Source organism: Meriones unguiculatus, chromosome 4, assembly GCF_030254825.1.
Source record: "Meriones unguiculatus strain TT.TT164.6M chromosome 4, Bangor_MerUng_6.1, whole genome shotgun sequence".
Taxonomy (NCBI): Eukaryota; Metazoa; Chordata; class Mammalia; order Rodentia; family Muridae; genus Meriones; species Meriones unguiculatus.
Window position 1 is genome coordinate 87,294,497 of NC_083352.1, and position 27,134 is coordinate 87,321,630.

Consider the following 27,134-nt stretch of genomic DNA (forward strand, 5'->3'; position numbering starts at 1 on the left):
TCCCCCCCTTACCGCCCCGCGAAATAAATGTCAAGGATGGGTTATTCTAATTCTGGGACAGAGCTAGACGTGGGCATCTGGAATGATCTACTTGCATTAACACAAAACAAAACAAAACAAAAAATCCCAACCGCCACCATTTTCTCCAGGTAATTTTCCATCCCTGCCCCCACAGTCCAGAGACACAGGGGGGAAAAAAAAAAACAACCAAGTACTTCTTCCCTCCGCCTGGCTGTTTAAGAAAGAGGACGGCGCGGGCCAATGAGCGGCGCACGGGAGGCCGGGGCGCGGCGGGGGCGCGGCGGGGACCGCAGCCCCCCAAACTTTGGCAAGTTGCGGGCGGCGGCGCAGCGCGGGGCGCGGCCGCGGGAGGAGCCGCCCCTCGACGCCCGCCGCCCCCTCCCGGCCCGGCCCGGGCCCAGCCGCGGCGGGGCTCAAAGTTTGCGGCCGCCCGCCCCTGCGCCGCGCGCCCGGTGGCTGGCTGAGCTGCGGCGGCGGCGGCGGGGGGAGCGACGGCCATATTTGCCGGCGCGGCCCGAGCCGGCGACAACAAAAAGTGCGCGGGCGCCCGGGGGGCGCTCGGACGGCCGGGGGGACGCGGGGCCGCCGGGCCCGGGCCTCGGCTTCGCCGCCGCCGCCGCCGCGCTCGCGGCCTGGCCCGGCTGCGCCCGGCGCGCCCGCCGCCCGCGGGGATGTCGTACAAGCCGAACTTGACCGCGCACATGCCCGTCGCCGCCCTCAACGCCGGTGAGTGAGCGCGCGCCGCGCCAAGTGCCGCCAAGTTGGGGGCTCGCGCTCCCGGCCGCCGCGGCCCGGGCCCCCCTACCCGAGTCGCGCGGCGTCGGCGGCGGCGAGCCGGCCGGGGGTGGTGGCTGCCGGCGGCGGCGGCGGCGGGGTGTCCCGGGCCGGGGCCGGCGGCGCGGAGCCGCCGCCATGATTCCGCTGCCAAAGTTCGCGGGGCGCCCGGCGGGCCCGGGCCCGGGCGCGGGCGGCGGAGCGGCCGCGGGCGGCGGGGAGGCGAGGGCGCGGGCCCCAGCGAGGAAGGCGTTCTCCCCGGCTCTCCCTCTCTCTGCCTCTCTCTTAATTTCAAATTTCCCTTAGGCTTTTTGGGCGGCTCGGCGAGGGCCCCTGCCGGCGGGAGGCGGGAGCGGCCGGGCGGCGCGGGGCGCCGGGGGTCGGCGGAGCGGGACGGGCCGGGGCCGGGCCGCGTGCGGGGCGGCGCGAGGAGGCCGAGAGGCCGCCGGCCCGGAGGCAGCCTGTCCGGGGTCGCGGCCGGCGGGGGCAGGGCCCGCGGCCTGGCTCCGGGCGCGGATCCTGGGTTTCTCTTCCCCGGCCCTCCGGAGGCCCCTTGGAAGAAGTTCAAAGCGCGAGGGCCTCGGGGGCCCTGCGGGCGGCGTGCTGGGGCCCGCGACTCCCAGGGGTCCCCATCTCGGAATCCCCACGTGGGTACGCGTCCCGAGCCGCGCCATCCCCGGGGACCCGGTGTCCTTTCCCCGCCCTGGCCTGGGCGCCGCCGGGAAACTCCTGCAAAGTTGCCAGGCAGCTCTCGCCGCCGTGGCCGGGCATGGGGGGCAGAGTTAGCCCCGGACCCCGGGAAACCCGGCATAGGGGTGTGAAAGTGGCTTTCGGAGGTGGCCGGCTTTGTGTATTTCCCCTTGGTATTTGGCTGTGAACACACCCCCCCCTCCAAACAAGCGAAGTGGGGGATATCAGGAGGGGCAGAGGCCTTCGTGGGGAGTTGGGGGGCAGAGTTGGTTACGGTCGTTGCGCGTTAAAAATTCCACCCATGCTGGCATATTCAATTTGGATGGAGTTCTTGTGTCCAAATGTTGATTCCAGAACTCCAGAGACCCCCAGTGGGACCTCGGAAAGCCCAGGTCATGTGTTTTAAACTTCTCGGCTCCTTGGGGTTTGAAGGATTAGATTTAGGGTGCCATCCTGGGAGAGTTAACGCTCTCGGAGCCCCCACGAGCGTGCAGCCGCTGTGTCACTTGAAGGGGTTTCCCTCCCTTTAGGCGACAGGCTTTGTTGCCAGGTAGGATTTTTGTCTCCCAGCCTTCCTGATCCACAGTGTCTAGGATAGGGCAGTAGGTCTCGTTGCCAGCCTGAGGGATGCCAGGGACCGAGGCTTGATCTGGGATAGTTCCCCCTGGGTCTTGCACTGGGACCGTTTGGCGTGTGGGTCCTGGGACTCTGCAGCCCTGTCCTGGGCTTGCGAGCACCTGCATTCAGCCCTAGTTCTTTTCCCAATGGGGAGTACCCCGAGGCGTGCCGGGGTCTCCAAGGGTCGGGCGTTTTGGTAGGGGCCCGCCCGCCTGCCGGTTTTACTTTGCAGAAAGCCGCGCTCTCCCCGGCCATCTGCATCCAAGATGGACTCTCACAGCGGCTCCTCCGCCTTCCCTGTCATCATCCCTCACGCCCTCCAGCCCTGCCTCCTGCTCACTGAGTTGCTAAGCTGCGGCCTGGCCGGCGGTGGCAGTGGCGGAGTTAGACAAAGCCCCCGCCTCCCCCGCCCGGGAGCCCCCCCCAACCGGCGCCCCAAGTGGCGGGAAGGCCGCCAGCTCCCCAGGCCCAGGCCGCTCTTTGTCTGGCGTGGGGGTGGGGAGCTGGGCCTGGCCCCAGGAGCTTCCTGGCCTCTGCCAAGCCCTCCCGGCTCTCTGCACACTGCGTTCATTGTCTGAGGTGCTCCACACCGGCTGTGCTGACGTGGAGCCGCCTCCCTGGCCTCCCTCAGCCCAGGTCTTGGGGAAGGAGAGGGCATGAGTGGTGAGGAGGACCCCTCCACCATGACTCCCCAGGGGAGCAGACACCGTCCCCCAAACTGAATATAGCGCTAGCTTTGACACAGTCAGGTTCAACTCCTGTCCTGCAACCTCTGAGGTACAGCCTGAGGTCCTCCACAATATAGAGCTGTTTCTCATTCTCCCTCTACCCCAGCCCCTAGGGCTATCTCCAATGTCATCAAAATGTAGCAAAAACCTTCTATTGGGTTGTATGGTCTCAAACAGGTGGAGAAACTGAGGCCTGGAAGGGCCTTGACGGGGAGGTCCCACATCCAGGGACTGCTGGGACAGACCCCAAGTCCAGGAGAGAAGATGTGACAGGGAGATGAGAAATAGTGAAAAGCACGAAGTGTGCAGGATCTCCCCCTGGGCCTTCAAGGATGGCCAGTCTGTTCCTACATGGTGCTGGGATCGTCTGAAGGCTTCAAGTGCTGGGTCCTGGCACACCACCCCTTCAGCATTTAGCTCCTAGCTCATGCGAGCCCAGAAAGGGCTTGACAGCCTGTAGTGGGCAGGATTGGAACCCATCTCCAGGCCTGCAAAGGAGCCATTTCTGAAGGCTTGGGAAATGGAGTTTGGCCGCGGCGGTGAAGAAGCCAAGGTTGCTGAAGTTGGGGCCATGTCCGTAGTATGCTTTCCTCAGGAACCACATTTATACTTGGTTCCTAAACCCGGGGGGACAGTCTGTACCAGTGCTGCTCCCCTCGCTTGGGCAGAGTCAGGCGCTGGGGCTGCCAGCTTGCTGCTTAGCCACTTCTGTGCAGTGTGGCTCACCCTGCCCAGGCCCTGGGATTCACGGCTCCTCCCAGCTCCAGCAGACCCAGCTCCTGAACTTCCTTCCTCCTGCCCCTCCCCTCGCCCACACCAAGTGAGCAGCTGGTGACTTGGCCAGCCTGGCACCAGCTGTCCATCCCTGGGGCCAAGTCGGCTGAGTCCGCTGTGTTCGTGAGAGACAGTTTGGCTCTGGGGGCGGTGGTCGGACAGCTGCCGAGGAGGACTAGGTAAATTCTCCATGGTTACTGCTGTTTGTAATTCGAAGGACATCCTTTACCCGCCTAATGGCCACTTGGTTGCCATTATGGGTCTGCATGCTCCAGCCAGGGGCCTCCTCATTGCACATCCAGGAGAGATGACACTCCGTGCTGGGCTCTCACCCTGCTTTGTTCTGCTGCACCTGGGTAGTGCTCGAAAGTGCTGGGTTCCATATATGTGGGCTTAAGCCCCTCTTTTTGGAGTGTAGAGCCGTGTGTGTGTGTGTGTGTGTGTGTGTGTGTGTGTGTGAGAGAGAGAGAGAGAGAGAGAGAGAGAGAGAGAGCGAGAGAGAGCTGCGATGCATCATACGTGCATCTTGCATGACAGGGGTTCTGTCTCTTTGGGAGAGCGGAGGGGCTCCTGAGGCTCATGTGTCTGAGGCACAAAGGCTGTTCTCCAGAGCCGTGCTTTGTGTGCATGTAGCACACCTGTCACTCTCGGGGGTTCTGTGCCTTGGTACCTTTGTGGGTTTTCCTTGGTGTATTTGTCCAGCAGAGGTGGGTACATAGGAGCACAGAGGTGGCTGTGCTTAAGAAATTCTAGCCCAGGTTAGACCAACCTTGTAGCTGCCAGTCACAGGAGGTAGCTCAGCTTCAAGTGAGTGGGATCTGGGATGGGGTCAGCAAGGGTTAGGCTGGACACCGCTGTCAGCTTCAGCTCTTTTGAAGTCGGGTGGTCGGGCTAGGTGGGCTATGTCCTCTGAGGTACTAGGTGTGCGGGAGTGGCTGTTCTTTATGGACTTGCTTTCGTTCATCTAGATTGGTTCCCGGGCCATGACGGTTAGAGCTTGAGCTGAGGTCTCTGTCCTGTAAAACAGAAGTTTACCAGGGGGGTCCCAGGTGAAGGGGAGCTGGGATGATGGCTATGGCCTGTTGCGGTACCGCCGCCCTCTGGTGCAGCTGTCCCAGGCTGCGGATCTCTCACTTCTCTCTCTCTCTGTCTTGCTGCAGGAAACGTCCACTCACCTTCTACCAGCATGGCGACCTCCTCTCAATACCGTCAGCTGCTGAGTGACTATGGGCCTCCATCACTAGGCTACACCCAGGTGTGCACGTGTGGGTGATGGAAGGGCCTTGGGGGCAGCGGGAACACTAAGGGGATAAGGACCACTGCTGTTGGAAGGGACTGAGAGGACAGAGGTAGATCAGAGTGGTCGCCGTGTTCTCCTGTGTTTCCTTTGCCATGGCTGGGGCTTGGCTCCCATTATTCACTTGAGGGATTAGAATGAAGGGCGATTGGGACCGGTTCAGGGGCACGTGAGGGTTAGGTATGGAAAACAGGAAAGGGCCACAATAAACCGAGCTGCTTGAGCTGCCAGGTGCATGTCTCTGTGGATTGCTTTGCTTGTTCCCCAAACAAGTAAGGTCCAACTGGTGTTGGACTTCTATGCTGTGACACAGGAGTTGGCAACAGCCTATTTGGTGGTTATGGATGTGGTCCCAAGTCAGCTGCTAGGTTTATAACTGGTTCATTCTTTATAAGACCATGAGCCTCTTGGAGACCCAGATCTCTTTTTGGTCACGGTCAGGAGGCAGCTGGGTGCTTCTGTATCTGAGTGGAATCTGCAGGGGACTGCAGAGTCTGCTATGACTGAAAAGGTTTCTTGCAACCCCGGTTGCTAACAGAAAGATTCTTTCTGTGGGCCAAACCCCAGCCAGAGTTCCAGGGTTGCCATGGAGGTCTCTGCTTGGCTAAGGGGGCTGTGTCCAACCTCCAGCCATGCCCCGACAGCCTGTCCTGTCCCAGGAGGAGAAGGAGGCCCGGGCCCGGGAACGGGACAGGCTGAAGAAGCGGAGGCGGCGGGAGGACGGGCTGAGGCGCAGCTTGGAGCGGCAGCGCAATGCCCTGGCCATGCGGCGCCGGCGCTGGGAGAAGCGGGAGGCCAGGAGGCGGATGTGCCAGGAGGCCGAGCTCCAAGGCCTGGCTTTCAGGCTAGGTGGCGAGGCTTGGGAGTGGAGGCAGCAGAGGCAAGAGGAGCAGGCCAAAGTCCTGGACAGAGAGCTGGCCACCATGGTCCAGCTGCGACAGGAAGAAGAGAGGCTTGAGACAGGGCCCTCGCTGATCTGGGTGCTTGCTTGGGCCATAGCCTGGAGATAAAGGCTTTCTGTGGGGAGGATGTGGTGTGTGTGATAAAATTTTAGGCTCATCCTGAGTCCTTAGTGATTGTTGAGGTCTTCCAGGGGTAACCCTGTCTCCCACTCTTTGTGGACACTTGACTTCTAGGAAGCACCCCCTCTTTGCCTCATGGATCCAGTGCTTCCTATACTTGTCGCTTTGACAGCCAGATCTTTTTTTCCTGTGTGGATGGTAAAGTGGTATTTCTGGATGGAGCTGGCATGTTTTCTGAGTTGGGGACAGAGGGTGAGGATCTTTTCCCTGGAGTTATACCTATGGGACATGCTGCAGCTGGGGCAGCCCTGGGAACCCAAGTCTAGGTCACTTTCCTTCCACCTATGTGGCCACTGGGGTGGGTCAGTCCATCCAAATCCTTGTCTTCTGGTCCTAGGGAACTGGAAATAGCCAGGTGCCTCAGAGTAAATATGCAGAACTGCTGGCCATCATTGAGGAGTTGGGGAAAGAGATCAGACCCACGTATGCAGGGAGCAAGAGCGCCATGGAGAGACTGAAACGAGGTAAGCAGGGGACATAGTTGGGGACTGAATGTTGCTCATCACTGTTGGACTTTCTGAAGCTGAGCATGCAGTCCTGGATATTTGGGAGTCTGAGGCAGGAAGCCAGGCTAAGAGGTTTCCTAGGGAAAGCAATGGAGGTGGTCAGGGAAAGGTCCCTTGACCTTGAGAAATGTATGCTGCTGCTGCTGCTGCTGCTGCGGCAACCATAGGTGGTTATGGCGGGGGAGGGGCTCATGGGGTTTCTGAGAAGGGCAAGGAACTGAGCCAGAGAGGCTCTACTGGCCTAATGGAGTTCTTGTTCCCCTGGTGTCCCTAAGCTCGCCCTTGTCTGTGCGCCTGTGGGGCCACACTATAGGCCCCTTAGTGCCTTTGACTGCATAGGCCACTGGGTGGCCTTGGGGTCAGGGTTCCTTGGTGTCTGTACTGCCCACTGCTGTCATGTCTGTAGTATGGCCTGTCCTCTGGTCTGGGTAGGGGAGCATCTTGAGATTTCCTTTTTTGGATTTAAAAAAAAATTGTGGCAAAATATATATAACCTACAATTTAACATTTAACTGAAGTTCACTCATATTTTTTAATAATCATCACACTGTATCCAGAACCTTTTTATCTTACAAAATTGAAACTCTGCTCATTAAAACTGCTCCCATTCCCCTTGAGATTCTTTAGTGACTGAAAAGGGAGGGTGATGTCACAGAAAGCAAGGGACCCAGGGTGTTGAGTTGGGAAGCGTGTGCTGAGCCGTGTCCTACCTCATGACAAAGCTGCTGAGGGAGAGGAGTTCTATTTTAGAAGTTGTCATAGGAGCCAAGGCCCTGGGTTCATTCATGACCAGGAGGCACCTGGTTGATTAAAAACATCGCAGAATGACCTGGGAGAGAATGGACATGGCCTGGATCACAGGTCCCTGATCAGAGGCAGAAGGCTGCACTGAAGTCACACTTCCCAGTCATAGCTAGGCCGGCCGAAGGATAGTTCTGCAGCCGAGAGAGCCAGGCTTTGCCTGAGTTCATGTGATCTCTGAAGGTGGCGACTGCCTAAAGCTAGACTGGGTACAAGTGGGGATAGACTGGAGATGGCAACTGGCAGAGAGAGAGAGAGAGGGAGAGAGAGAGAGAGAGAGAGAGAGAGAGAGAGAGAGAGAGAGATGGGGTCTCTGGTGGCATCAATACTGCTACTTCCACAGCAGAAGGAAGTGAGATGAGGTAGTTCGGAGAGCTGCAGAGCTAGTTCCACAGATAGAAATTTTTGGGAAGATGCTAACCTGTGAAGTCTTAAGCAAATTTGCATTCACCCCAAAAGCCAGTGGATTAAATTATATATGGATGTACCAAGTGGCCATTTCAGGATACATTCTGGGGAAGCTGCTGGCCCTACAAGAATGAGAAGGAGTTTGTGTCATCCAGCCATACAGTCACATGTCACATCAGTGTAACAAGATTTGAGGCTGTCCTCTGATTTATTTAGAGTCCTGGGACTGCAGGTGGGAGCAGCCATGCCTGGGCATAGCATTTTTTTTTTAAAGAAAGGATAACTATGTTGCTGGCCTTGAACTCCTAGGTTCAAATGATCTTCCCTCATCATAGCCTCCAGAGCAGCCTGGCCTTTCCAGGTATTTGGATGTAGATCCTCCACTCCCCTGTAGAATGAAGACTTCGTGGCTGAGGTTTAGCCAGCAGGTGGTCTTCCTTCTCTGTGAATTGACTGATGCCAGTCTCTGCTTTTCCTTACAGGCATCATTCATGCCCGAAGCCTGGTTCGGGAGTGCTTGGCTGAAACGGAACGTAATGCCAGGTCCTAGCCTTGGCCAGTCTGAAGGCCCATCTTGCTACTCCACGGAGATGAGAGGCGTTGTTCAAAATGGCAGTAGTTCTACGGCGATCATTAAGCTCTGAACCCACACTCAAAAGATTGGGAAGACATTTTGCAGTTTCTGACGATGTGCATTTTAAGTAGTTAGGAATGACTCGGCTCTTTTCTTTCCAAGCATCTGAAAGACGTTTGTGAAGCCACTTCAGAGCAAGCTATTGTTTGCCCCCCAAATACCAGTGTCCCCTTTAATTTCCCTCTGGATACATTTTCCATCTGCATCACCCCAGTTGACTTCCTTTCCATGAGCTCACCTGCCCCTGAGGACTTGCGTGCACACATCATCACCTTTGCTTGGTGGCTGGCCTGCCTGTGTACAGCGTAGACCCTGCTTCAGGGAGCTTCTCTGCTTAAGTATCTGCATGACTGAGTGCTTTGAAGTCAATCTTAAGAATGCACAGGTCATAAACACAGAAGAGCAATTACTCAACCTACCGCGCACCCTGCAAATGTCCATCCTGAGACCGTAGATCTCAGTTCCATGTTTACTGTGAGCCGATCACATCTGGAGGAAAACGACTGAAACTGTTGCATCTTTGTATTTATTACTTGATGTAATAAAGCTTATTTTCATTAACAGTTTGTATTAAGATGTTGGGTCCTTGGGGTCTTGAGTGCTTGCTTTTCTTTGGGGGAGCAGAGCAGTCTATCAGTGACCATGGCCTTGAACTCACAGTTCTTGTCTTGGTTCCCTAAGTATTGCAGTCACCATTGAAGCTCCTGAGGGAGGGCCTGGCCATATCTTCTAAGGGCATTTCCTGTCTGGGCCAGAGGCTTCTGTGCTGATGCCTAGCTCTCCAGGATTACAGACATCCACAGGGCCAACAGAGTACAGCGGACAGCTGTGGCTGCTGCTACCATATTCACAGGTGGGTGGTGCTCCAAGGACCTCTCTGCTGGGGACTGTGGCTCACTCCTTGAAAGGCAGAGGTAGGAAGGTCACATACTTGGTGCCACAACAGGATTACATAGTGAGGCATTGCCTTAAAAATGAGTATTTTTCATAGTGTAGTGTTCTCTTGTGCTGAGGAGAGTCCGTGTGCTCTCCATAGAGCTTGGAGAATATTTGCTGTATGAAAACTGACCCTGTACCGGGTTTTGCCCTGGACTGGATGAAGACAAGTGTCAGATGTGCAGTCAGTGTTGCAGGCGAGAAGCAAAGAACCCAAAAATAAAAAGTTCAAAGGCTGATGGAGGCGGCCCTGGGCTTCCCTGCATCTCCATGGCAGAGAACCAGTTTGCCAAAGGAGAGAGACCTTAGCTGCTCTTCTTGGCGAAGTTCCAAACTTGCCTTCCTGTGGGCCTGTCCCTTTCTAGAACTGCTCAAAGCAAGGCTGATGAAGGAAGAGCCTTGGTGTTCCAACAAGGGAGTCCTGCTCGGCGCATCCCAGGCAGTTTCAGACAGCTCCCAGATTTACGCAATGCAGAGCATGTCCATCCTAGAACAGCCTGACAGCCTGGGACCCCGTGCACAGGTGAGGCAGGTAACAATGTGCCTCCCCTCACAGTACTGTCCCTTCCCCTCCCCAAGACTAGGTCTCAGTCTGTAGCTCTGGCTGTTCTGGAATTTGCCATGTAGGCCAGGCTGGCCTTGAATTCTGGGAGCAATTACATGCTGACTTGGCAGAAGCAAGCGAGCTTGCTGGAGGCAGCCCACTCACTTTTGCGAGGCTGACCAATGGGTGTATCCCTGGTGTAGGCAAGGCCCCAAGGATTTTGCCTCAATAAGGACTGCTTATTGTTGCTATACTGCCTTTCTATGCTTGTCTCATAGCTGGCATGGCAGAGACCCTCACTGCTTACTGCTTCACTCTGTTGGGCAGATCTCTGCAGATTATTTTGAAGATGTACCTTCATAGTGCTGTTTAAATGAACTGATGATTTCATAACCCTTGATAATTTTAAAACATTTCTGACTGGATTCAAGTAATTTAAAAACTTCTGCCGTATAGCAAAAACCTAGGTGCTCTGTGGCCCTCAATCTGTCAAGTACCTGATCTACACAAGTGGGAAAACAAGATTGAAACAAATCAAGGAGATATATTCGTTCCAGGTTTAGTCCAAGAATAAGGCCCTGGTGTACACGATAAGATCCTAGAAGAACCTTAACAAAAAAACTTGCTTTGAACACAATGTACATTTGAAATAGAACGTCTGCTTTGAACTCATAATGAGCATATAGATAAAACCCCTGCCTTAAAGTTATAACAACAGTATCTACTTAGATATTAGGATCAACAGTCCTGCCAAAACTCCCTTTTTATGTAATGATTGTGTATTTTTGAATGAGTTAATTTTTCAATAGAGAACCTTTGTATTACAGTATAAAACCCAAGACAGAATTAAACATTTGTTGAGGTCACCTGCTTCATCCAAAAACCTGTCTGTTTATATGTCTGATTGTATATATTGTCCATATGTATATATTTATACCTGTATGTTTACATATATGTGGATGAATGGCATCTTTGGGAGCTCCTTTGTTTTGTCTATTGATTGTATGTGTGCACGTGTGTGAGGTTCATAAAGATCTGCTTGCTTTGTCTGCCAAATGTATGTTGTTTTTGTATGCTTCTAAGTTTTGTAAGTTTAACAATCCAGGGTGTTATTGGGACTCTAGCCTCCAGCAAGCTGCCGTTTACTGCTGAGCCATTAAGTTAAAAATAATTCATGTTTTTCTTTTTACAAACTCCTGTATTTACAGCAAGAGTGTCAAGGCTGTAGCTGCTTGTACTTAACTGATTAAGACCCTCTGCTGTTAAACAATAAAGTTTTAGCCAGAGAGCTGTTTTTGTGGATAGCTCAATTGTTAAAGCTTCAGACCCTGAGTCTGGAAGTTCAGGGTTCAATTTCCTGCCACCTCTCTTTTCTTTTGAAGGCTCTTGTGACCAGCAGCCCCTGAGAGTTAAACCGCATATAGAGAGACCCAAATAGCAAGGCTACCAGCCTGAAAGATTAAGAGTTAAAGTACAGCGAGAAACACCAGCTACCAACTGGTCATCGCCAGTGCTGTGACCTGCCTTGGTTTACCCTGTGTGCTGGAGCTGGTCTCTAGCATTTGAGCTAAGAGATGAGGCCTGCCTCTGCCTCCCAACAGCTGGGATTAAAGGCATGTACCGCCTTTGGAGTTCTAACAGGGAAAGCTACTGTTAGAACTCATGTCATGTGTTTAAAGGTTTAAACACATGAAAAACCATCTGTAGCCTTGTGTGGTGGTGGTCGGTGATCCAGAGACAGGAAGAACTCAAGGTTGGCCTGTGCTGTGTGAGACCTTATTTCCAAAACCAAGACTGTAAGGTCCAGTAGATGATGGAAACATTAATCAGGGTCTGAAAAAATCTACTTGCTCATATACAGGGAATGAAGAATTTTTGACACACATGACAAGTTCCACTGGCATTTCTGTTGTGATAAAATGCCCTGGAAGAAAGTAATTTAGGAAAGAGGAGTTTATTCAGCTTATAGCTTCAAGTTATAATTCATCACTTCGGGGCAGTCAGGGCAGGAATTCAAGTAGCTGGCCATAGCACGTTCACAGTCAAGCAGAGAATATAAAGGCATTGTTACTTGCTCTTAGCTGTGTTCTCACAGCAATCAGGATTCCTGCTTAGGGAATGCTGCTGCCCACAATGGGCTGGGTCTTTCTACTTCAGTTAACAATCAGGACAGTTCCCACACATATCTACAGCAATCGAGGTAAGTTCTCATTAAAACTTCCCTGGTGATTCTACTTTGTCTGTTAAAACTAGTAGGCACAGCAGGTAACTTTGTAACATTCTGCTGTCATTTTCTCTTTACCAGAAACAAAGGATAAACAAGCCTTAAGACAGCTCAGCAGTGGCCCTAGAGTGGACAAGATACTAGTAAATGCTATTGTTTGACTCAACCTGCTATAAAGATGGGCTTATCTAAGATTGATTATTTATATGGTGTTCTGTCTGCATGCATGCTTGCATGCCAGAAGAGGGTACCAGTCCTCATTATAGATGGTTATGAGACACCATATAGTTGCTAGGAATTGAACTCAGGACCTTCCTTGGGAAGAACAGCCAGTGTTCTTAACCTCTGAGCCATTTCTCCAGCCCAAGATGGGCTTATCTAATATCAGCACCTTTTCAAATTGTTTTTGCCTTAACCTTTTATTTTTGTGTTTGATATGTGGGCACATTCACACTGTATGTCAGGAGGTCAGAGGCCACTTTTGTGGAGTCAGTTCTGCCCTTCCACCCTTCGGTGGATTTTGAGTATCTAAACTCATGCTGTCAGGCTTCGTAACAAGTGTCTCTGCACACTGTCAGCCCTATTTTCCACCTTTTTAGCAGATCAGTGTATTACTAGGTGCAGAGGTACGCACACTTAATCCCAACATTTGGGATGACCAGACAGCCTCCTGTCTGGAGGCCAGTCTCAAAAACAGACATGTTGCATAACCTTGCATCATCTTAGACTATGGGAGGGGCACAGGAAGATCAGGAATTCAAGATTATCCTCAATTCCATAGCGATCAAGGCCAGCCTGGGACACATGGGACCCTGTCTCAAAACCAAAGAAACACAAAGGGGGATATTTTTGTAACCACTGCCCAAATCCAGCCGCCCACGAAGCAGTGGCAACTCACACACCGACTACTGTCCTCTTCCTGTAGTGTCCTTCTGTGTGCCATACAGTATCACTCTTCACATTTATCGACTGTGCATATTTGTGTATGTGACACAGTGCGTACAGAGGTCAGAAGACAACTCTGCGTCAGGCTTGGCAGTCAGGTGCCTGATGGGTCCCCTCCCTAGCCCTACGGTTTTATTCTTGGAAGTGTATCACTACTGGCTGTAGTCAGCCACTTAAAAAATTGATGGCTGGCTCTGGAGAGATGGCTCAGTGGTTCAGGGTGCATAGTACTTTTGAAGAGGACCCAAGATCAGCTCCCAGCGCTCAGGCTGAGCAGATTACAACCTCCTGTAACTCCAGATCTAGGAGGATCTGAATCCTTTGGCCTCAGTGTGCACCTGCATTCATGTACACATGACCCATACCTCCCCACACACAATTTAAGAAAATCTAAAACTTTATTTTTTTCGTCTCTCCTGAGACATGGTTTCTTTGTGTAGCCTTGGCTGTCTTGGACTGTGTAGACCAGGCTGGCCTCAAACTCAGTGATCTGTCTACCTCTGCCTCCCCGAGTGCTGGGATTAAAGGTGTGCGCCACAAGGCCTGGTTAAAACTTTGTTCTTTTGAATCTACCAGTGTGATATTTATTTTTAAAAGGTTCTTAAAATTATTTATGCATGTGCATATGTGGGTGTATGTGCCACGTGGAGGCCACAAGGCAGCCCTGGATCTCCTGGAGCTGCAGTTACAGGCAAGAAGCTTGTAAGTAACCCTCTGAAGGTACTGGGAACTGCACCTGAGCCTTCTTTCTGCAGGAGGTGCGAGCCATGTCTGCGGCTCCCACTTCTGTAGTTTTGAGACAGTCTTACCATGCAGGAAAGGCTGCTGCAGAACTAGCTATACAGATGAGGTTGTTCTGAAGCTTGCAGTAATCCTCCTGCCTTAGCTCTCCCAAGTGCTGAGACTGCAGATATATACCATCACACCCACTTCCAGAACGCTTTTGTAGAGGATGTTATAATGCTGGTGCCAGGCACTGCCGCCATTACTGCCGGAAGCCTCCTGACACACCATCGACATTAGTGCTTTTCTCCGTGACTCGCTTCCCATAGCTCTTTTAATAACTTCTTCTTTTCTAGAGTCTCCTTTGCTCTTTTCTTCCTCTCTCGCTTTCTCCTCCCCGCCTCGAGCTTCTCTTTGTGAACAGGGCTGTTTTCACCATTGTAGAAAATATCTACTTTCTCCTGGAGGATTTGCCGAGCTATCTTTCTGTTTTGATCCACAGATCGTGTTTGGTGGCACTGCAAGAGATGATGGGCAGGAACGTGAAGATCACGGGTGTCAGGAGAGGGACAGAAGTTCCAGCCCCTCAGCCCACCCATTCCTGTCACAGATGGCCAGGCCGGGAGCCTCGTGTGTCAGCAGCAAGACCAGGGCCTTCCCGCATGTGGCCCTTGGTGGCAGCAGCACATGCTAGTTGTACTATGGGACCCTCACTTGAATAATTACAAATGTGGTTTTGGGCCAGGCGTGGAGGCAGAGACAAGGGGATCTTTCAGTTTGCGGGCAGCATGGTCTACACAGTGATACCCTACCTTTAAAAAAAGAAAAGATTTTTTACTTAGAAGCAACAACAGCTTAAAATATTAGTTTATTTGATGTGCATGAGTGTTTAGCTTGCATGTATGTCTGTGTAGCATGTTCATGCCTTGGACTCATGGAGGCCAAAAGAGGGTGTCAGATCCCCTGGGACTGTAGTTACAGCTAGTTGTGAGCCACCATGTTGTACTGGGAATCAAACCTAGGTCTTTTAGAAGAGCAGCCAGTGCTTTTAACCAGTCAACCATCTTTCTAGGCCCAACAACAGCTTTAAACTAATTCAGGCTGTTCCGGAGTAATCCTGGAAACGCTGCCTGGAGTCTCTAGCTTGCCCAGGGGCAACCTCTGCAAAATGTATGTGCCATTCCCATGGGTGGATCCATCTGGAGGACCAGGGTGATGCATCTTTACTAACAGCTTACCACAACATTCAGTGTGTGCAAACTGATGGTGGCGAGGGCCTAGCAAAGTTGATGGGCAAAGGAAATGCTGTGGATGAGGGAGAGAATTCCAAAAGGAAAATCAAGCTAGTACCAGGTGCAACAAAAACAGCTTTCAGAATTTTCTTTTCTTTTTTAAAGATCTATTATGTATACAATATTCTGCACGCATGTGTGCTGCAGGCCAGAAGAGGGCACTAGATCTCATTATAGATGGTTGTGAGCCACCATGTGGCTGCTGGGAATTGAACTCAGGACCTTTACAAAGAACAGTCAATGCTCTTAAGCTCTGAGCCATCTCTCCAGCCCCCTGGAATTTTCTTATAAAGGAGTTTCTCAAGAAGGAAAATAAAAACAACTGAGGATTTTAACTTACATCATCTTGGCTCAAGAAACTGGCCATGAAGGAGCTACGTTGAGTCTGGACTCTGGCTTTGGAAGGACTGTGGACAAGTTCCTTGTCTGCCTCAGGCAATGAGCACATGCTTACAGGACTCAACGAGTAAACATACAAGGTGGCTTGGAACTATGTTTACTCCTAGTGGTGAAGTACCTGCTGTTGGCTTACCTGTGCGCTCTCTGACTTCATGCTCTTTCAAGGCTGTGTGCTGCTTTGGGGTCCTATGGAGGTGGCTGGCTAGCAGCTCTACTGGCCTGGCTGGTATTTCAGAGGCAGTGGGTTTGCTAGAACTCTGGGCTAAAAGTCACTTGGCCACTTCGTCCATGTACAGCTTGTTGGGAGCTGGTATCACCCTTGACCAGGACCTGCCTTCTTTAAGGAAGAGTCACACTGGCAGCTATGAAGGGTACTTTGTCTTCTGAGTCAGTGAACTGTGCCTCCATAGAAGGGCATGTGTTAAGAGACATTTGCCAAAGCAGGGCAGAGGGGCATGGAGGAGAAACCTCACAGCTGAGGTCTGAGACAGCCAGCCGGCAGTACAGTCCCATTAGTTCCATGCTGCAGAGCAGGGCTGGCTTTGGGAGCAGCAAGCTAAGGAGACCCGCCTTAGCCACAGCCTCACTTCTGGTGACACAGAGAGCAGAATTCAAGGGCAGCAGCAAAGCCCTGGCTACAAGACCCTGGCACCAGGTTCCTGAGACTGGGCGGCAGGGTCATCTCCAGAGGGACCTTGGGGACACCTGCAGTGCCCTGATGATACTGGGTTGGCAGAGTGTGCCTGTGGCCAAATGGGAATGCCCCTCGGCTGAAACCTGCTGTGGCTGCAGACCTGGACTCCCCTCATTTGCCTGGCGCCCCTCCCCCCTTTACCTTGACCACAATGCCGGAGGGCACATGTTTGAGCACTACACAGTTGCTGGTTTTGTTGGTGGCCTGGCCTCCTGGACCATGTCCTTTCACAAACTGTTCTTCAAGTTCACTCTCATTCAGGGGAAGCAGAGCAGAACAGTCCTTCCTGCCTGCCACCTGCACTGCAGTGGCAGCCACTCCTGGAAAGAGCAGTGCTGGCTTCCCTGGAAGCCTGATTCCCCAACTCCCTGAGCATATCCTGACCAACGGTGCAGGGAGACGCAGCAAAGCCCAGCTCATGGAGGACATGGGGTGGCAGGACCTGGGTAGAGAAAGAACGAGGCTGTCTTTTTACTTTGCTCTCAAGATGACGTCCTGGATTCAAACACAGGTTTTTATACAATCCCCGTGAGGATCCTTCATTCCCAGGGCATGTATGGGACAAACAAAGGCAGGTGACTCAGCAAGGCTCTCCTGTCTAGACTGGAGTTGTCCACAGTTCTGTCCATGTCCTGTCAGCTAATACACATTTTCTTTCAAGCCTACAGCTCCTGGTATTCTTATCTAAGTCCTGAACAGGGCCGACCCTGCTTAGCTCCCAAGACTAGATGAGATCAGGCACGTTCAGGGTGGTATGACCAAAGACTACACATTTTCTTTTAACACACCAAAAATACCTTCAGAGCACCTGGAGGTGCTAGCTCCTCAGGAAAGAGTATTGAGTGTGATGTTTAAAGGAGCAGGGCTGTGGTTTGATAAAGACACATTAAAGAGTACACTGAGCAAGAATTAGGACCCAAGTCCAAGGGATAGTATTTAAATGTGAAGTCTACATTTATGAAAGGATGACAGTATGAGTCTGGTTTACAGCTGAGCGTAAAGCCTGACACAGTACTCTTCACCATTAATCAGTGTCCTGACTGCTGGTCGTAACGCTGGCAGTTTCAGGGATCTGAATGGGAACATCTGTTCCCTGGGATGTACGGCCAATAATGCGATCCAACTGGTCTTCTTGTTACCAAATCAACAGTTTCTACGTAAGGGGCCTGTTGGGCTTCCACAGCACAAAGGATGTGTGAGTGATGTCAAGATGGAAGAGCTGACCTAAGTGCTAGCCAGAGAAGCGGCTCAAGACTGCATAGTGATTGAGTGTGCTGCGTGTCCAACCCGTTCTTAGTAAGCTCCACTCACAGGTTCAGGAGGTCATCTTTAAACAAAGAGATTTAAGTAAAGCTGGGTGTGGCCACTGGTGCCAGTAATCTGAGCACTCAGGTGGCTGAGGCAGGAGGACTGCCAGGAGTGAAACCATCCCAGGCTGTAAGTCCCTGTCTAAAAACCTAAGAGGTTTAATGAGGACTACACAGAGAAACTCTGTCTCGAAGCAAACAAACAAAACAACAAAAATCAAAGGTAAAATAAGTGTCCCTGTGAAAGGGGCAAGTTACAAGCCAGGCCCAATTCATCAACTGGAAAATTGGTGAATTTGCTTTTCTCCACTCAGCTCACACAGGATAGAGGAGATTAGAGAGAAAAGTATTCTGATGGCTTCGCTGATGACTTCTGGGGCTTTGGACTACATCTTAATAAACTGTTCAGTAGCCTCGCAATCTCAGAAACACAGCTTCCTTGGACCACACCTCTTCTGAGGCGTGTGCGGCCCCGAGCTTGGGGGTACCACTTTTACACTGTTCCCCAAAACCTGGCGATAGATCCCTGGGAGTTGCTCTATGTCAGGGAGGAGCTGACTTCTAACATGACTAGATCTGCAGGATGGAACTTCCTGGAATTGCTTTCAGCTTCTTTATCACCCACTGACTGCTGATACCTGCTATGTTTACCCAGGTGAGTACTGGAAGAACCCTTGAAGAAGACACAATGTTACTTAGATGTACTTTCTGGTGCCTTTCAGTTTGTTTATTTCGTTTTTATTTTTTAAAGATTTATTTATTGTTTATATAGTATTCTGCCTGCATGTGTGCCTGCATGCCAGAAGAGGGCTCCAGATCTCATTATAGATGGTTGTGAGCCACCATGTGGTTGCTGGGACTTGAACTCAGGACCTTCTGAAGAACAGCCTGTGCTCTTAACCTCTCAGCCACACACACACACACACACACACACACACACACAGCGTCTATTATGTAGCTCTATTATGTAGCTCTGGCTGTCCTGGAACTCACTTTGTACAACAGACTGGCCTCAAAGTCTCAGAGATTGGTCTGCCTCTGCCTCCTGAGTGCTGGGATTACAGGCGTGCACCCCTATGCCTCAAAGTTTTTTAATTTTTAAATTTTTCCATATTTGGTGTTTTGCCTTCATGTATGTATGTGTACCATATGCCTGCCTGGTGCCTACAGAAGCCAAAAGAGGGTGTTGGATGCCCTGATACTGGAGTGACAGACAGTTGTGAGCCACCTTATGTGTGTTGGAATCTGACCCCAGGTCTTGTGTAAGAGCAGAAAATGCTCTTAACAATTGAGCCATCTCTGCAGCCCCTACTTTTTGTTGTTGTTATTCTGACATAGTATCTGAGACTGGGCCTGACTTCTCAACTTCCTGCCTCCACCTCCTTTGTTCTGGGATTCCAGGTGTGCACCATTCAAAGCTCTCCTTCCTTTCCTTCTTTCCTTCCCTCCCTCCCTCGTAAGTAGATCTAGGAAGGTTTAAGTCATCATGCCTCAGTTTTCCTGTTGGGTTACATGCCAGCCTCTGAGTAACCAGAAGCGTTGGTGCTGGGAGTCTGTCGAACGAATATGATGAACTCTTAACAGTCTTCTCAAGCCTTACACTACTGCTCCTTTTCAATTCTATGACTGACAGTATGTTCTAAACCCATGTCTTCTTTTTGTGACATTCAATGTGTCCTTCCAGTACTAATGGGCATATTTATGACAAAACTGGAAATGGTTCTTATGGAGAGGTGTATATCAAAATCCAGAACAATGAAAATGGTGCTCTAAGGTGCACACCTTTAATCCCAGCACTTGGGAGGCAGAGGCAGGTGGATTTGAGTTGAGGTCAGCCTGGTCTACAGGGAGACAGTCATGAAACCTTGTTTCAGAAAACCAAAAACAAACAAACTCAACCTATTTTTGCAGGGGGAGGAAGCTGGAGAGATGGCTCAGTGTTAAGAGTGTATCTTGCTCTTGCAGGGGACATGAGTTCAGTTCCCAGTATGCACAGTGGATTGCTCCTTATGACTCCAGTCCCAGGCGATCTGATGGGCTCCTCTGGCCTCTGATGACACACATGGCAAACACATGTGTACTCACAATAAACAAAGAAACAACAACAACAACAACAACAAAATTGGTGTCTGGCTGGTGCTCATTACCAAGTGTGATGACCTGAGTTTGGTCCTAAGACTCTTGGTAGAAATTGACTCCTCCTGACTTCCACACGAACACTGTGGAACACACACACACACACACACACACACACACACACAGACGTGTAAAAAAATTTTTTTAAGCATTAATACAAATACTGGTTTTGTTCAATAGGTGTGAAATATTTTAGAATTACCCTTAAGAAAACTAAATGATAAACAAGATTTGGTGGCCCCATGCCTGTAACTTGGGAGGCAGAGGCAGAAGGATCTCAAGTTCAAGGCCAGGCTGAAGGTCATAATTCTGTCTCAAAACAACAACAACCAGGGGCAAGTAAGATAGCTCAGTGGGTAAAGTGCCACCATAACCAATGGCCTGAATTCAATGCCAGGAACCCACAAAATGAAAGAGAACCAGCTTCCAAAACTTATCCTCTGACGTCCATATGTGTTGTGGCATATACCTCTTCCTCGACAAAATAAGCAAGTAAAAAGTAATTAAAAACAAAACATCCTCAAGTACACAAAAAAGAAAACGTGATGAGCCCAGACACTATGATCAGGGACAAGGCTGTTAATGTCCAAAATGGCCCTTTTCTTATTTCTGCTTTCAATGTACAGAACAAAATTCCTTTGTGTAACAGAAAGCTCAAGTCCCTGGGGTGGACTGACTATGGAACACGAGCCCAGGGTCTCTCCGGGTGCCTCTTCCGCCAGCTAGTGAACTAACAGGGCAGGACAGCAGTGATATACAGCACTGTGACAAAGACAGGAAGTAAGTCTGGAACAGGCCAGACTTGCAGACAAAGGATAGCAGGGAGAGGGCTTTCATCAGCAGCTGTCACAGCCACTGGCTCAGTCTCTGCCCTTCTGTCCTAGTACAGAGCTGACAGACATCCTGGAAGCTCTCCCACCCAACTGAGTTCATGAAGGAACCCGGTGTTCGGTGATGGACTGCTTTGTTTAATGGATAATCCCAGCAGCCAATCAGACAATGCTGGACACTTCTAGCATCTCCTGGAGCTTTGGACCTACTCCAGTGACTGCTAAAAATGACAAACACACCCATGGCTCCGCTTCCCCAAAGCCCAGAGAAGAATACAGACTGGATTTCAGGTTTTGTGATAGCACAGTGCAACCTGAAGTCTTTGGGGACAATAAAAGCAGCTCAAATTATAGCTCACTGTGGCATTAAAAAAATACAAGAGAAAAATGACAAAAAGAAGGACAAAAAGAAGTGCTAGTAAAGGAAACCAGCAGCCAGCAGCTCTGCCCTAATTCCTTCCTGGGAGTGTGGGCTTTAATTTAGAGCTGGCTCTGTACCCTGACTTCCCTGGCCCTCCTTTTTCTTTGATGACGGCTTCAGCTATTCATGAGCTGGGGAAGTTCGGGTTAAAGCCTCTCATTGTCCGAGTTCTAACTCGGTCAAGAGGAGAGAGAGTAGGTCTACCAGACCTTCTAAAAGGGAGTATGAATATGTCTGGTAAAAAATTTAAAGATCTTCTAAGCATCAGGCATAGGCCTGGAGGAGCACAAATAGTTTTCACATCAAAGAGACATGAAGACATCTATATGCACAATAGCTGCTGTAGCCCAGGCTGTGCCACAGAAAGGGCCCAGATTACCCACAGTGCTCTTGTCAGGATTTGGAACTTGTAATTGATTTATGCCTCTTGTCACAATTTCAGGCTCACAAATATTCCTTTCTTTAGCTTTCCAAATCAACCCAATCCTGAGAGGATACAGCTGCTGGGACAGTCCACTCAACTCTGCAGCAAGGCCTGGGACAGAGCAATCCCAGGGTCAAAGGAGATTTAAGAGGCCATGCTGTTTCCAACAGCACTAATGCTGTGTGCATGAGGGCAGAGGATCCTTTTTACATCTGTGAGAAACATTAAGAGTTGGCTGGGAGTTCTGAGTGTGCTAACCCACACCTTTAATCCCAGCACTCAGGAGGCAGAGCCTGGCAGATCTCAAGATCAGCCTGGTCTACACACTGAGTTTCAGGATGGCCAGAGCAACACAGAGAAACCTTGTCTCACCCCTCCCCGCCAATACACCCCAAAGCTAGCTGGGAGCTTGCTTAGTGGTAGAATGCTTGCTTGCTTGGCCTGGTCCTGGGTTTATTTCCCAGCGTTACAATGAGTAAGTAAATCAAGTTGCAGATGATTAAAACCAACAACAGGACTAGTGATATGGCTCAGCATGTTAAAGAGCTTGCCACTAAGTCTGAAAACCTGTGTTCAATCCCTGGAACCCACAAGATGAAAGGAAAGAACTGATTCTTAAAAGTTGTGTCCTGTCTCCACATGCATACCCATGCACGTAATTAAAACAATCCATAAAGGATATTTTTGTTTGTCTGAAGACAAGGTGGCCCTGAAATTTGCACTTCCTGTGTTAGACTCTTGTGTCCTGGGATTGTTGTCAGGATTATCACATCCATATCTGTGATCTTAATCTCATTTTAGGAAAACCCATGGATTCTACCTCCTAGAACTGCTGTTTCTTTAAAAATTTACTGCTTACGTGTTTCTTTAGTAAGGTACTGAATACAGTTTTCCCTAGCCACAACTTTCATGGTGTACCAACCTTGCAGAAACTTCATTAAAGGTAATGGAAAGAAGCCATACAGCTCCACGGGGCACTTGAGGAGAGATGCTCATCAGCAGAGCCTGGCCGTTCCTCAGTGTGCACATGGCACACCCGGGAGTCAGTTATGAACTCTGATTCCTTGGGCAGGCAGGGAATCAGACTCTTTGTTCTTCTGAACCTCTGCTTCTGTTATTGTTGTTTTTTTGAGACAGATACTCACTATGTAAGTCCTAGCTGGCCTGGCACTATGTAGCCCAAGCTGGCCTTGAACTCAAAGACCTCTATCTGCCTCTGCCTCCCGAGTGCTGGGACTGACAAGATGTATGTCACTATGTTTCTTCTAACTCGCCCCCTGGAAAGGCTGTTACTGTCAGTTTAGGGACCACACTTGCGTGTTATTCCAAAGAGCTTTGGGCAGGAGTACTGCCTAAACCTCGACACCTACGATGGCGAGACTGACGAGGAGCTTGGGATCACGAGGGCAGTGACGGAGATGAGACAGAGGAGGAGACAAAGGTGTGCGAAGGGAGGGCAAGGAGGTCCTCTAGATAAGAGAATGGACCGAGGATCGATCTGAGCTATGGAAGAAGGTGACAGCAACGAGGAACTGGATTGAGGAAATGGATCATCTGAAGAAAGAATGCCAAAACTGGGCCTACTCTAGAACAGTGCTCCAGTGGAGGTACGCTGTTAGGCATATGTGAGACTCTCCACTAGAAAGGCATGGAAAGGGGTTGGGGGCTGTGGGCTCAGTGCGCAGTGTTTGCCCAGCATGCGTGAAGCTCTGAGTTCTAGCCCCTAACATCAGAGCGTAAACCAGCCATGGTGGTACATGCTTATAGTTCCTGTACTAGAGAGGTGGAAGAAGGATCAGAAATTCAGGTTGATGCTCAGTTTCACAGCAAGCTTGAGACCAGCCGGAGATATGTGATCCTGCTTTGATCTGGGGGAACAGCGGCAAAGGAGACCATTGTGGTCTGAATTTAACAGGCTTGCTGCTACCTAGGTCAAGAGACAACTAATAAAATATTCAGTTCACACATCTTTTTATAGCGGAAACTTTCAAAGCACCAAGAATTATACCTGTCCTATTTGTGGCATTTGTAGGAATCTTCTAATTTACCAACCACACTATGAGAATGCAACAGGAGCATTTAGAAAGCAGAACTAATAAATACAACCTTCACTCTAAAACTCTTCAAGCTTATGTACTATTTTTAATGGCATTTAGCGTTTGTTTAGTACTCAAATGTCTTCATTAAGCCCTTCAGAGTTCAGTACTGAGCAGGCTCTGGTGGTGCAAACCTGTCATTTCAGCACCTTGGAGGATTGCAAGTCTGAGGCTAGCCTGGGCTATGTAGACCCAACTCTTTAAAGCAAAACAAAAATGAGAGTATAAAGAAAATAAGGAAGGTGTACTGTGTGGATTGTCTTAAGTTTGCTTATAACAGAAGATAATTAGGTTAAAAAAAAAAGCTGGAGTATCATATAGCTCAGGATGGCCTCAGATTTATTACAGAGCCTAAGACAATCTTGAACTTCTGGTATTCCTACTGAGTGGGAGTACAGGACAGCTGTTCTGAATGTTTTTATTTGAGTCAGGGTCTCGTTATGAAGTCCTGCTGGCCTGTAACTTATTATGCAGAAATCCTCCTGCCTTTTAATTTAATTTTTTTTTCTTTTTTTTGAGACAGGGTCTCTATATAGCCCTGGCTGTCCTGGAACTCACTATGTAGATCAGGCTGGCCTGGAACTTAATAGGAACCTGCCTGCCTCTGTCTGAGTGCTAGGATTAAAGGCGTGGGCTCTCCAATCTGTCCTCCCTCCCCATTTCTTAAGGAAAAAAAAAGTTGGCTCATTTTGCCTAACTTTCTCTTTCTGAGTCTTCCTCTCCTTGTTTTACTGCAGAAAAGGCTACACTGCAGAACGGATAGAATAAACTTTCTTTCATATTCTTTTCCATTTTCATGTGTGGGTGTGTGAATATGTGCATGCAGAGGCCCGAAGAAGTTTATGTTGGGAACCCTTCTCCATTGCTTTCCACCTTATTCACTGAATCAGGATCTCAATCAAACCCAGAGCTCTGACACGGTTACCCTCTCTGGTCAGCTTGCTCTGGGGACTCCCCTGCCTCTGCCTTCCAAGGCTGGAATTACATACAGGCTGGCAACCAAGCTTACTGGGCATTTTAGGTGAGTGCTGGGACTCAAATGCTGGTCCTTGCACTTCAGTGGTAAGTGCTTCAAACAAGGAGCTAGTCTCCGGGCCATCATCTTATTTTGAGACAGTCTTCCTGTGTATCCCAGGCTAGCCTCAGTCCCATGATTACAGGCCTGTGCTACCATGAAGGATGAGTGTGAACTCACTAGTACTCATGACTAGAGAGCTCTGATTTACTAACTACAACCACGGTCATGATTCCTCATGTGTAAGATAAAGACCATGCATTTATGCTGCCACAAACAGAAAGCTTCAGTGCATGTTAGATGGTAGCCCAGCAGCCCCTGAACTGCACAACTGAGAAATCTTTGACTGCCAAACCATTCAAGCTGTGGTCTGATGGCCTAAGCCTGTCTGTAAAACAACTATTTCAGGGGCTTTTTAAAGATGAAAGAGAAAGGGCTTCTAGAACAGTGACCTGCAAATTAATTTGCTTGTTTTGGTCCAAGCTAAGAAGTACCTCCAAAGCTGGGCATGGTGGCACATGGCTGTAATCCTAGCACTCAAGGAGGCAGAGGCAGGCAGATCTCTGAGTTCGAGGTCAGCCTGGACTACAAAGCAAGTCGGACAGCCAAGGCTACACAGAGAAGCCCTGTCTCGAAAAACCGAAAAGTACCTGGACACCATGGAAATGTCAGATCATAATTCTGGTGTATGAATTCAGGTGCCAAAGAGATCACATGACAACAAAACCACAGCTGGTCTTTGCAGCGGCTCACTCCCACACACGAAGCCGCCCCAATCAAACCAACATAACTAACCTTAGGAAGTAGGGACTATAGCAGAAAAAAAACCCATAAAAAGCAGAACATTTGAATGTAGGGTTGGAAACGTAGCCTCATACAGAGTATCTTCTCGGCACCACAAACTGGAGCGAAGCCCAAATGGAGACCTGCTCGTTCTCCATGCTTGCTGGTCAAGCTTCAGATTTAAAGTTCTATTGCTTCTTATTTTTTGATGTGAAGGATGCCCCCTCCCTAGACAAACTTATTAAAAAAAACAACAACACAAAGCAACACCCTGAGGCAAGTCCCATCATCAAACAAGATACAGAGCTACTCCCAGCACCTGGGTGGTGGTGTGGGGAACTGAAGGGAGCTCTAAACCGGCAAGGGAAGGAACGAATGAACAAGACCTTACTAAAACGTTATACCTAAGGCAAGAAACGTGGCATGAACAACCTTAGCCGTGTCAGTTAACAAAATAAAGTTAATCACAATGCTAGTTCCTGAAATTTGACTTAACACATGAACAGATTAAGAAGGAAGTCACCTAAGAAGAATATACTGAAGTTGTCTATGGTGGTGCATGCTGGTTGGCCATCCCAGCATTTGTGAGGTAGAGGCAGGAGGATCAAGAGCCTTGGTTTCCTAGTGAATTTAGGTCAGCCTGGGATATGAGAGAAACTGTGTCTCAAAAACCAAACCAAAATTCTACAAAATTGATACTACTGAAAATCATATTACTGAAAGAAAAAAAATAACAAAAACAAAAACCAAAATACCCAAACCTCCCAAGTTTACAGAGCACTTCTGGTTTTGTGACCATGCCTTTTGTATGGTTGGTAACTAGCAGTAGCTGCCTCTGGGTTTAATTCTACCTGTGGGAGGTACACTCCTTTCTCTGGAATTGTTTGAAAAATTTGCAAATCTCAGTTATTTGAATGTAACATTCTGGTGTCTCTATTAGAGTCATAGATTCAAGGACCCAATGAAATAAGTGATAAGACATTTTGAAACATGAGACAATTAGACATCTGTGCCCTTAAAAATAATTTGACTTTGGTTTGGTGTACGGTCATTAGATGGATGGGTGGAGCAATCAAATGGTGCTTTTGATTTATTTAAGCTTTAGATCTGGCATACACCTGTGAGTGTGGGATCGCTATTTAAGTTTCATTGCTGAAAAAAAAAAAAATATCTGCCTACCCAGGCTTGAAAGCACAGGCCTTTAAACCCAGCACTTGTGGGACAGAAGCGAGTGGACCTCAGTGAGTTCAAGGACTGCCTGCTCTACATAAGGAGTTCCAGGGCAGCCAGGGTTACCTAGTGAGACCGCCAATAATAATAACAACAATAATAATAAAAATAAGTAGTGGGTTATTTTAAGGGCGAGAGGATGAGATAGGATGTTTCTCGGCAGGTTTGCCGTTTGAAGGGCAAACTGCTCTCCCGCATCCTGACTTCGCAGTAGCAACCCTGAGCGAGCACTTGAATGACCGTGCCCAAGCACTTGCTCTGAGACGTGTTTCCCCTGAAAAGACGTTATCGCCCCGTTTTCTCCCTGGGCCTCTCCAGGGCAGCGAACTCTGCTCCTCTCCTCGCGCCAGGTTCCCGGAGAGTGACACAGCCCTAAATGTAGGGTCAAGTGAGTCCAAACAACTTAGGGGTCGGGCCGGATAAGACCTCATGTGAATTAGGTGACGCAAGTCGTGGGTAGGTCGGGGGTTCCAGCTTCAAGGGCTCATTCTAGAGCCTCTGACGGTGCTAACCAGCCCTAGTCTGGCTTTGCAGGCGCTTACCTGTTTCTGCACCGGCCTCCGGCCGGAAGCATTCAACAAGGCTCTAACCCACGGCGGACCGGAGCGGGCGTCTGCGCGTCCCACGTCTGCGCAAGCGTCACAGTCCCTCGGCGGTTCCCCCCCCCCCCCGCGGCCGGCCGAGGCTCCACCGAGGCGTCTTTCCCGCAGTTTCCAGAGAGCCAATCAGCGGAGGCCTTGACCTCAAGCCCCGCCCTCACGCTCCGGCGTCGCCGCGCCCCCTTTGGCGCGAACTGAGCGTC

At 50.1% G+C, this 27,134-nt stretch overlaps 2 protein-coding genes across 4 annotated transcripts; one reads left to right on the plus strand and one right to left on the minus strand.

The window, feature by feature from the left end:
• The first annotated feature begins 447 nt into the window (after positions 1-447).
• Cdk2ap1 (cyclin dependent kinase 2 associated protein 1) lies at positions 448-8,894 on the plus strand. 3 transcript variants are annotated; one of them, XM_021652763.2, is made up of 4 exons: positions 448-747; positions 4,766-4,860; positions 6,322-6,448; positions 8,182-8,894. In XM_021652763.2, exons 1-4 carry the CDS (start codon positions 693-695, stop codon positions 8,247-8,249), a joined length of 345 nt encoding a protein of 114 aa, XP_021508438.1. In that variant the 5' UTR covers positions 448-692; the 3' UTR covers positions 8,250-8,894. The 3 variants fall into 3 exon arrangements, with proteins under 3 accessions (XP_021508438.1, XP_060238335.1, XP_060238334.1); XM_060382352.1 differs by lacking the exon at positions 448-747 and adding an exon at positions 2,608-3,784; XM_060382351.1 differs by lacking the exons at positions 448-747; positions 4,766-4,860 and adding an exon at positions 5,210-5,782.
• Mtrfr (mitochondrial translation release factor in rescue) lies at positions 6,991-27,123 on the minus strand. The gene is made up of 3 exons (XM_021652771.2): positions 26,875-27,123; positions 16,232-16,532; positions 6,991-14,223 (listed from the first exon to the last, which is right to left on the minus strand). Exons 1-3 carry the CDS (start codon positions 26,904-26,906, stop codon positions 14,002-14,004), a joined length of 555 nt encoding a protein of 184 aa, XP_021508446.1. The 5' UTR covers positions 26,907-27,123; the 3' UTR covers positions 6,991-14,001.
• Positions 27,124-27,134: the final 11 nt, after the last annotated feature.

Excerpts from the sequence above, each read along its gene's own strand:
- Mtrfr (XM_021652771.2), bottom strand. The coding sequence starts at position 26,906 with ATGCTTCCGGCCGGAGGCCGGTGCAGAAACAG. Across the intron at positions 16,533-26,874 it reads GGAGGCCGGTGCAGAAACAG|GTCCTGCCACCCCATGTCCT; the intron begins GTAAGCGCCTGC and ends TTCTCTACCCAG. Across the intron at positions 14,224-16,231 it reads CCTCCGGCATTGTGGTCAAG|TGCCACCAAACACGATCTGT; the intron begins GTAAAGGGGGGA and ends CATCTCTTGCAG.
- Cdk2ap1 (XM_060382351.1), top strand. The coding sequence starts at position 5,489 with ATGGAGGTCTCTGCTTGGCTAAGGGGGCTGTGTCCAACCTCCAGCCAT. Across the intron at positions 5,783-6,321 it reads TGGGAGTGGAGGCAGCAGAG|GGAACTGGAAATAGCCAGGT; the intron begins GCAAGAGGAGCA and ends TTCTGGTCCTAG. Across the intron at positions 6,449-8,181 it reads CATGGAGAGACTGAAACGAG|GCATCATTCATGCCCGAAGC; the intron begins GTAAGCAGGGGA and ends TTTTCCTTACAG.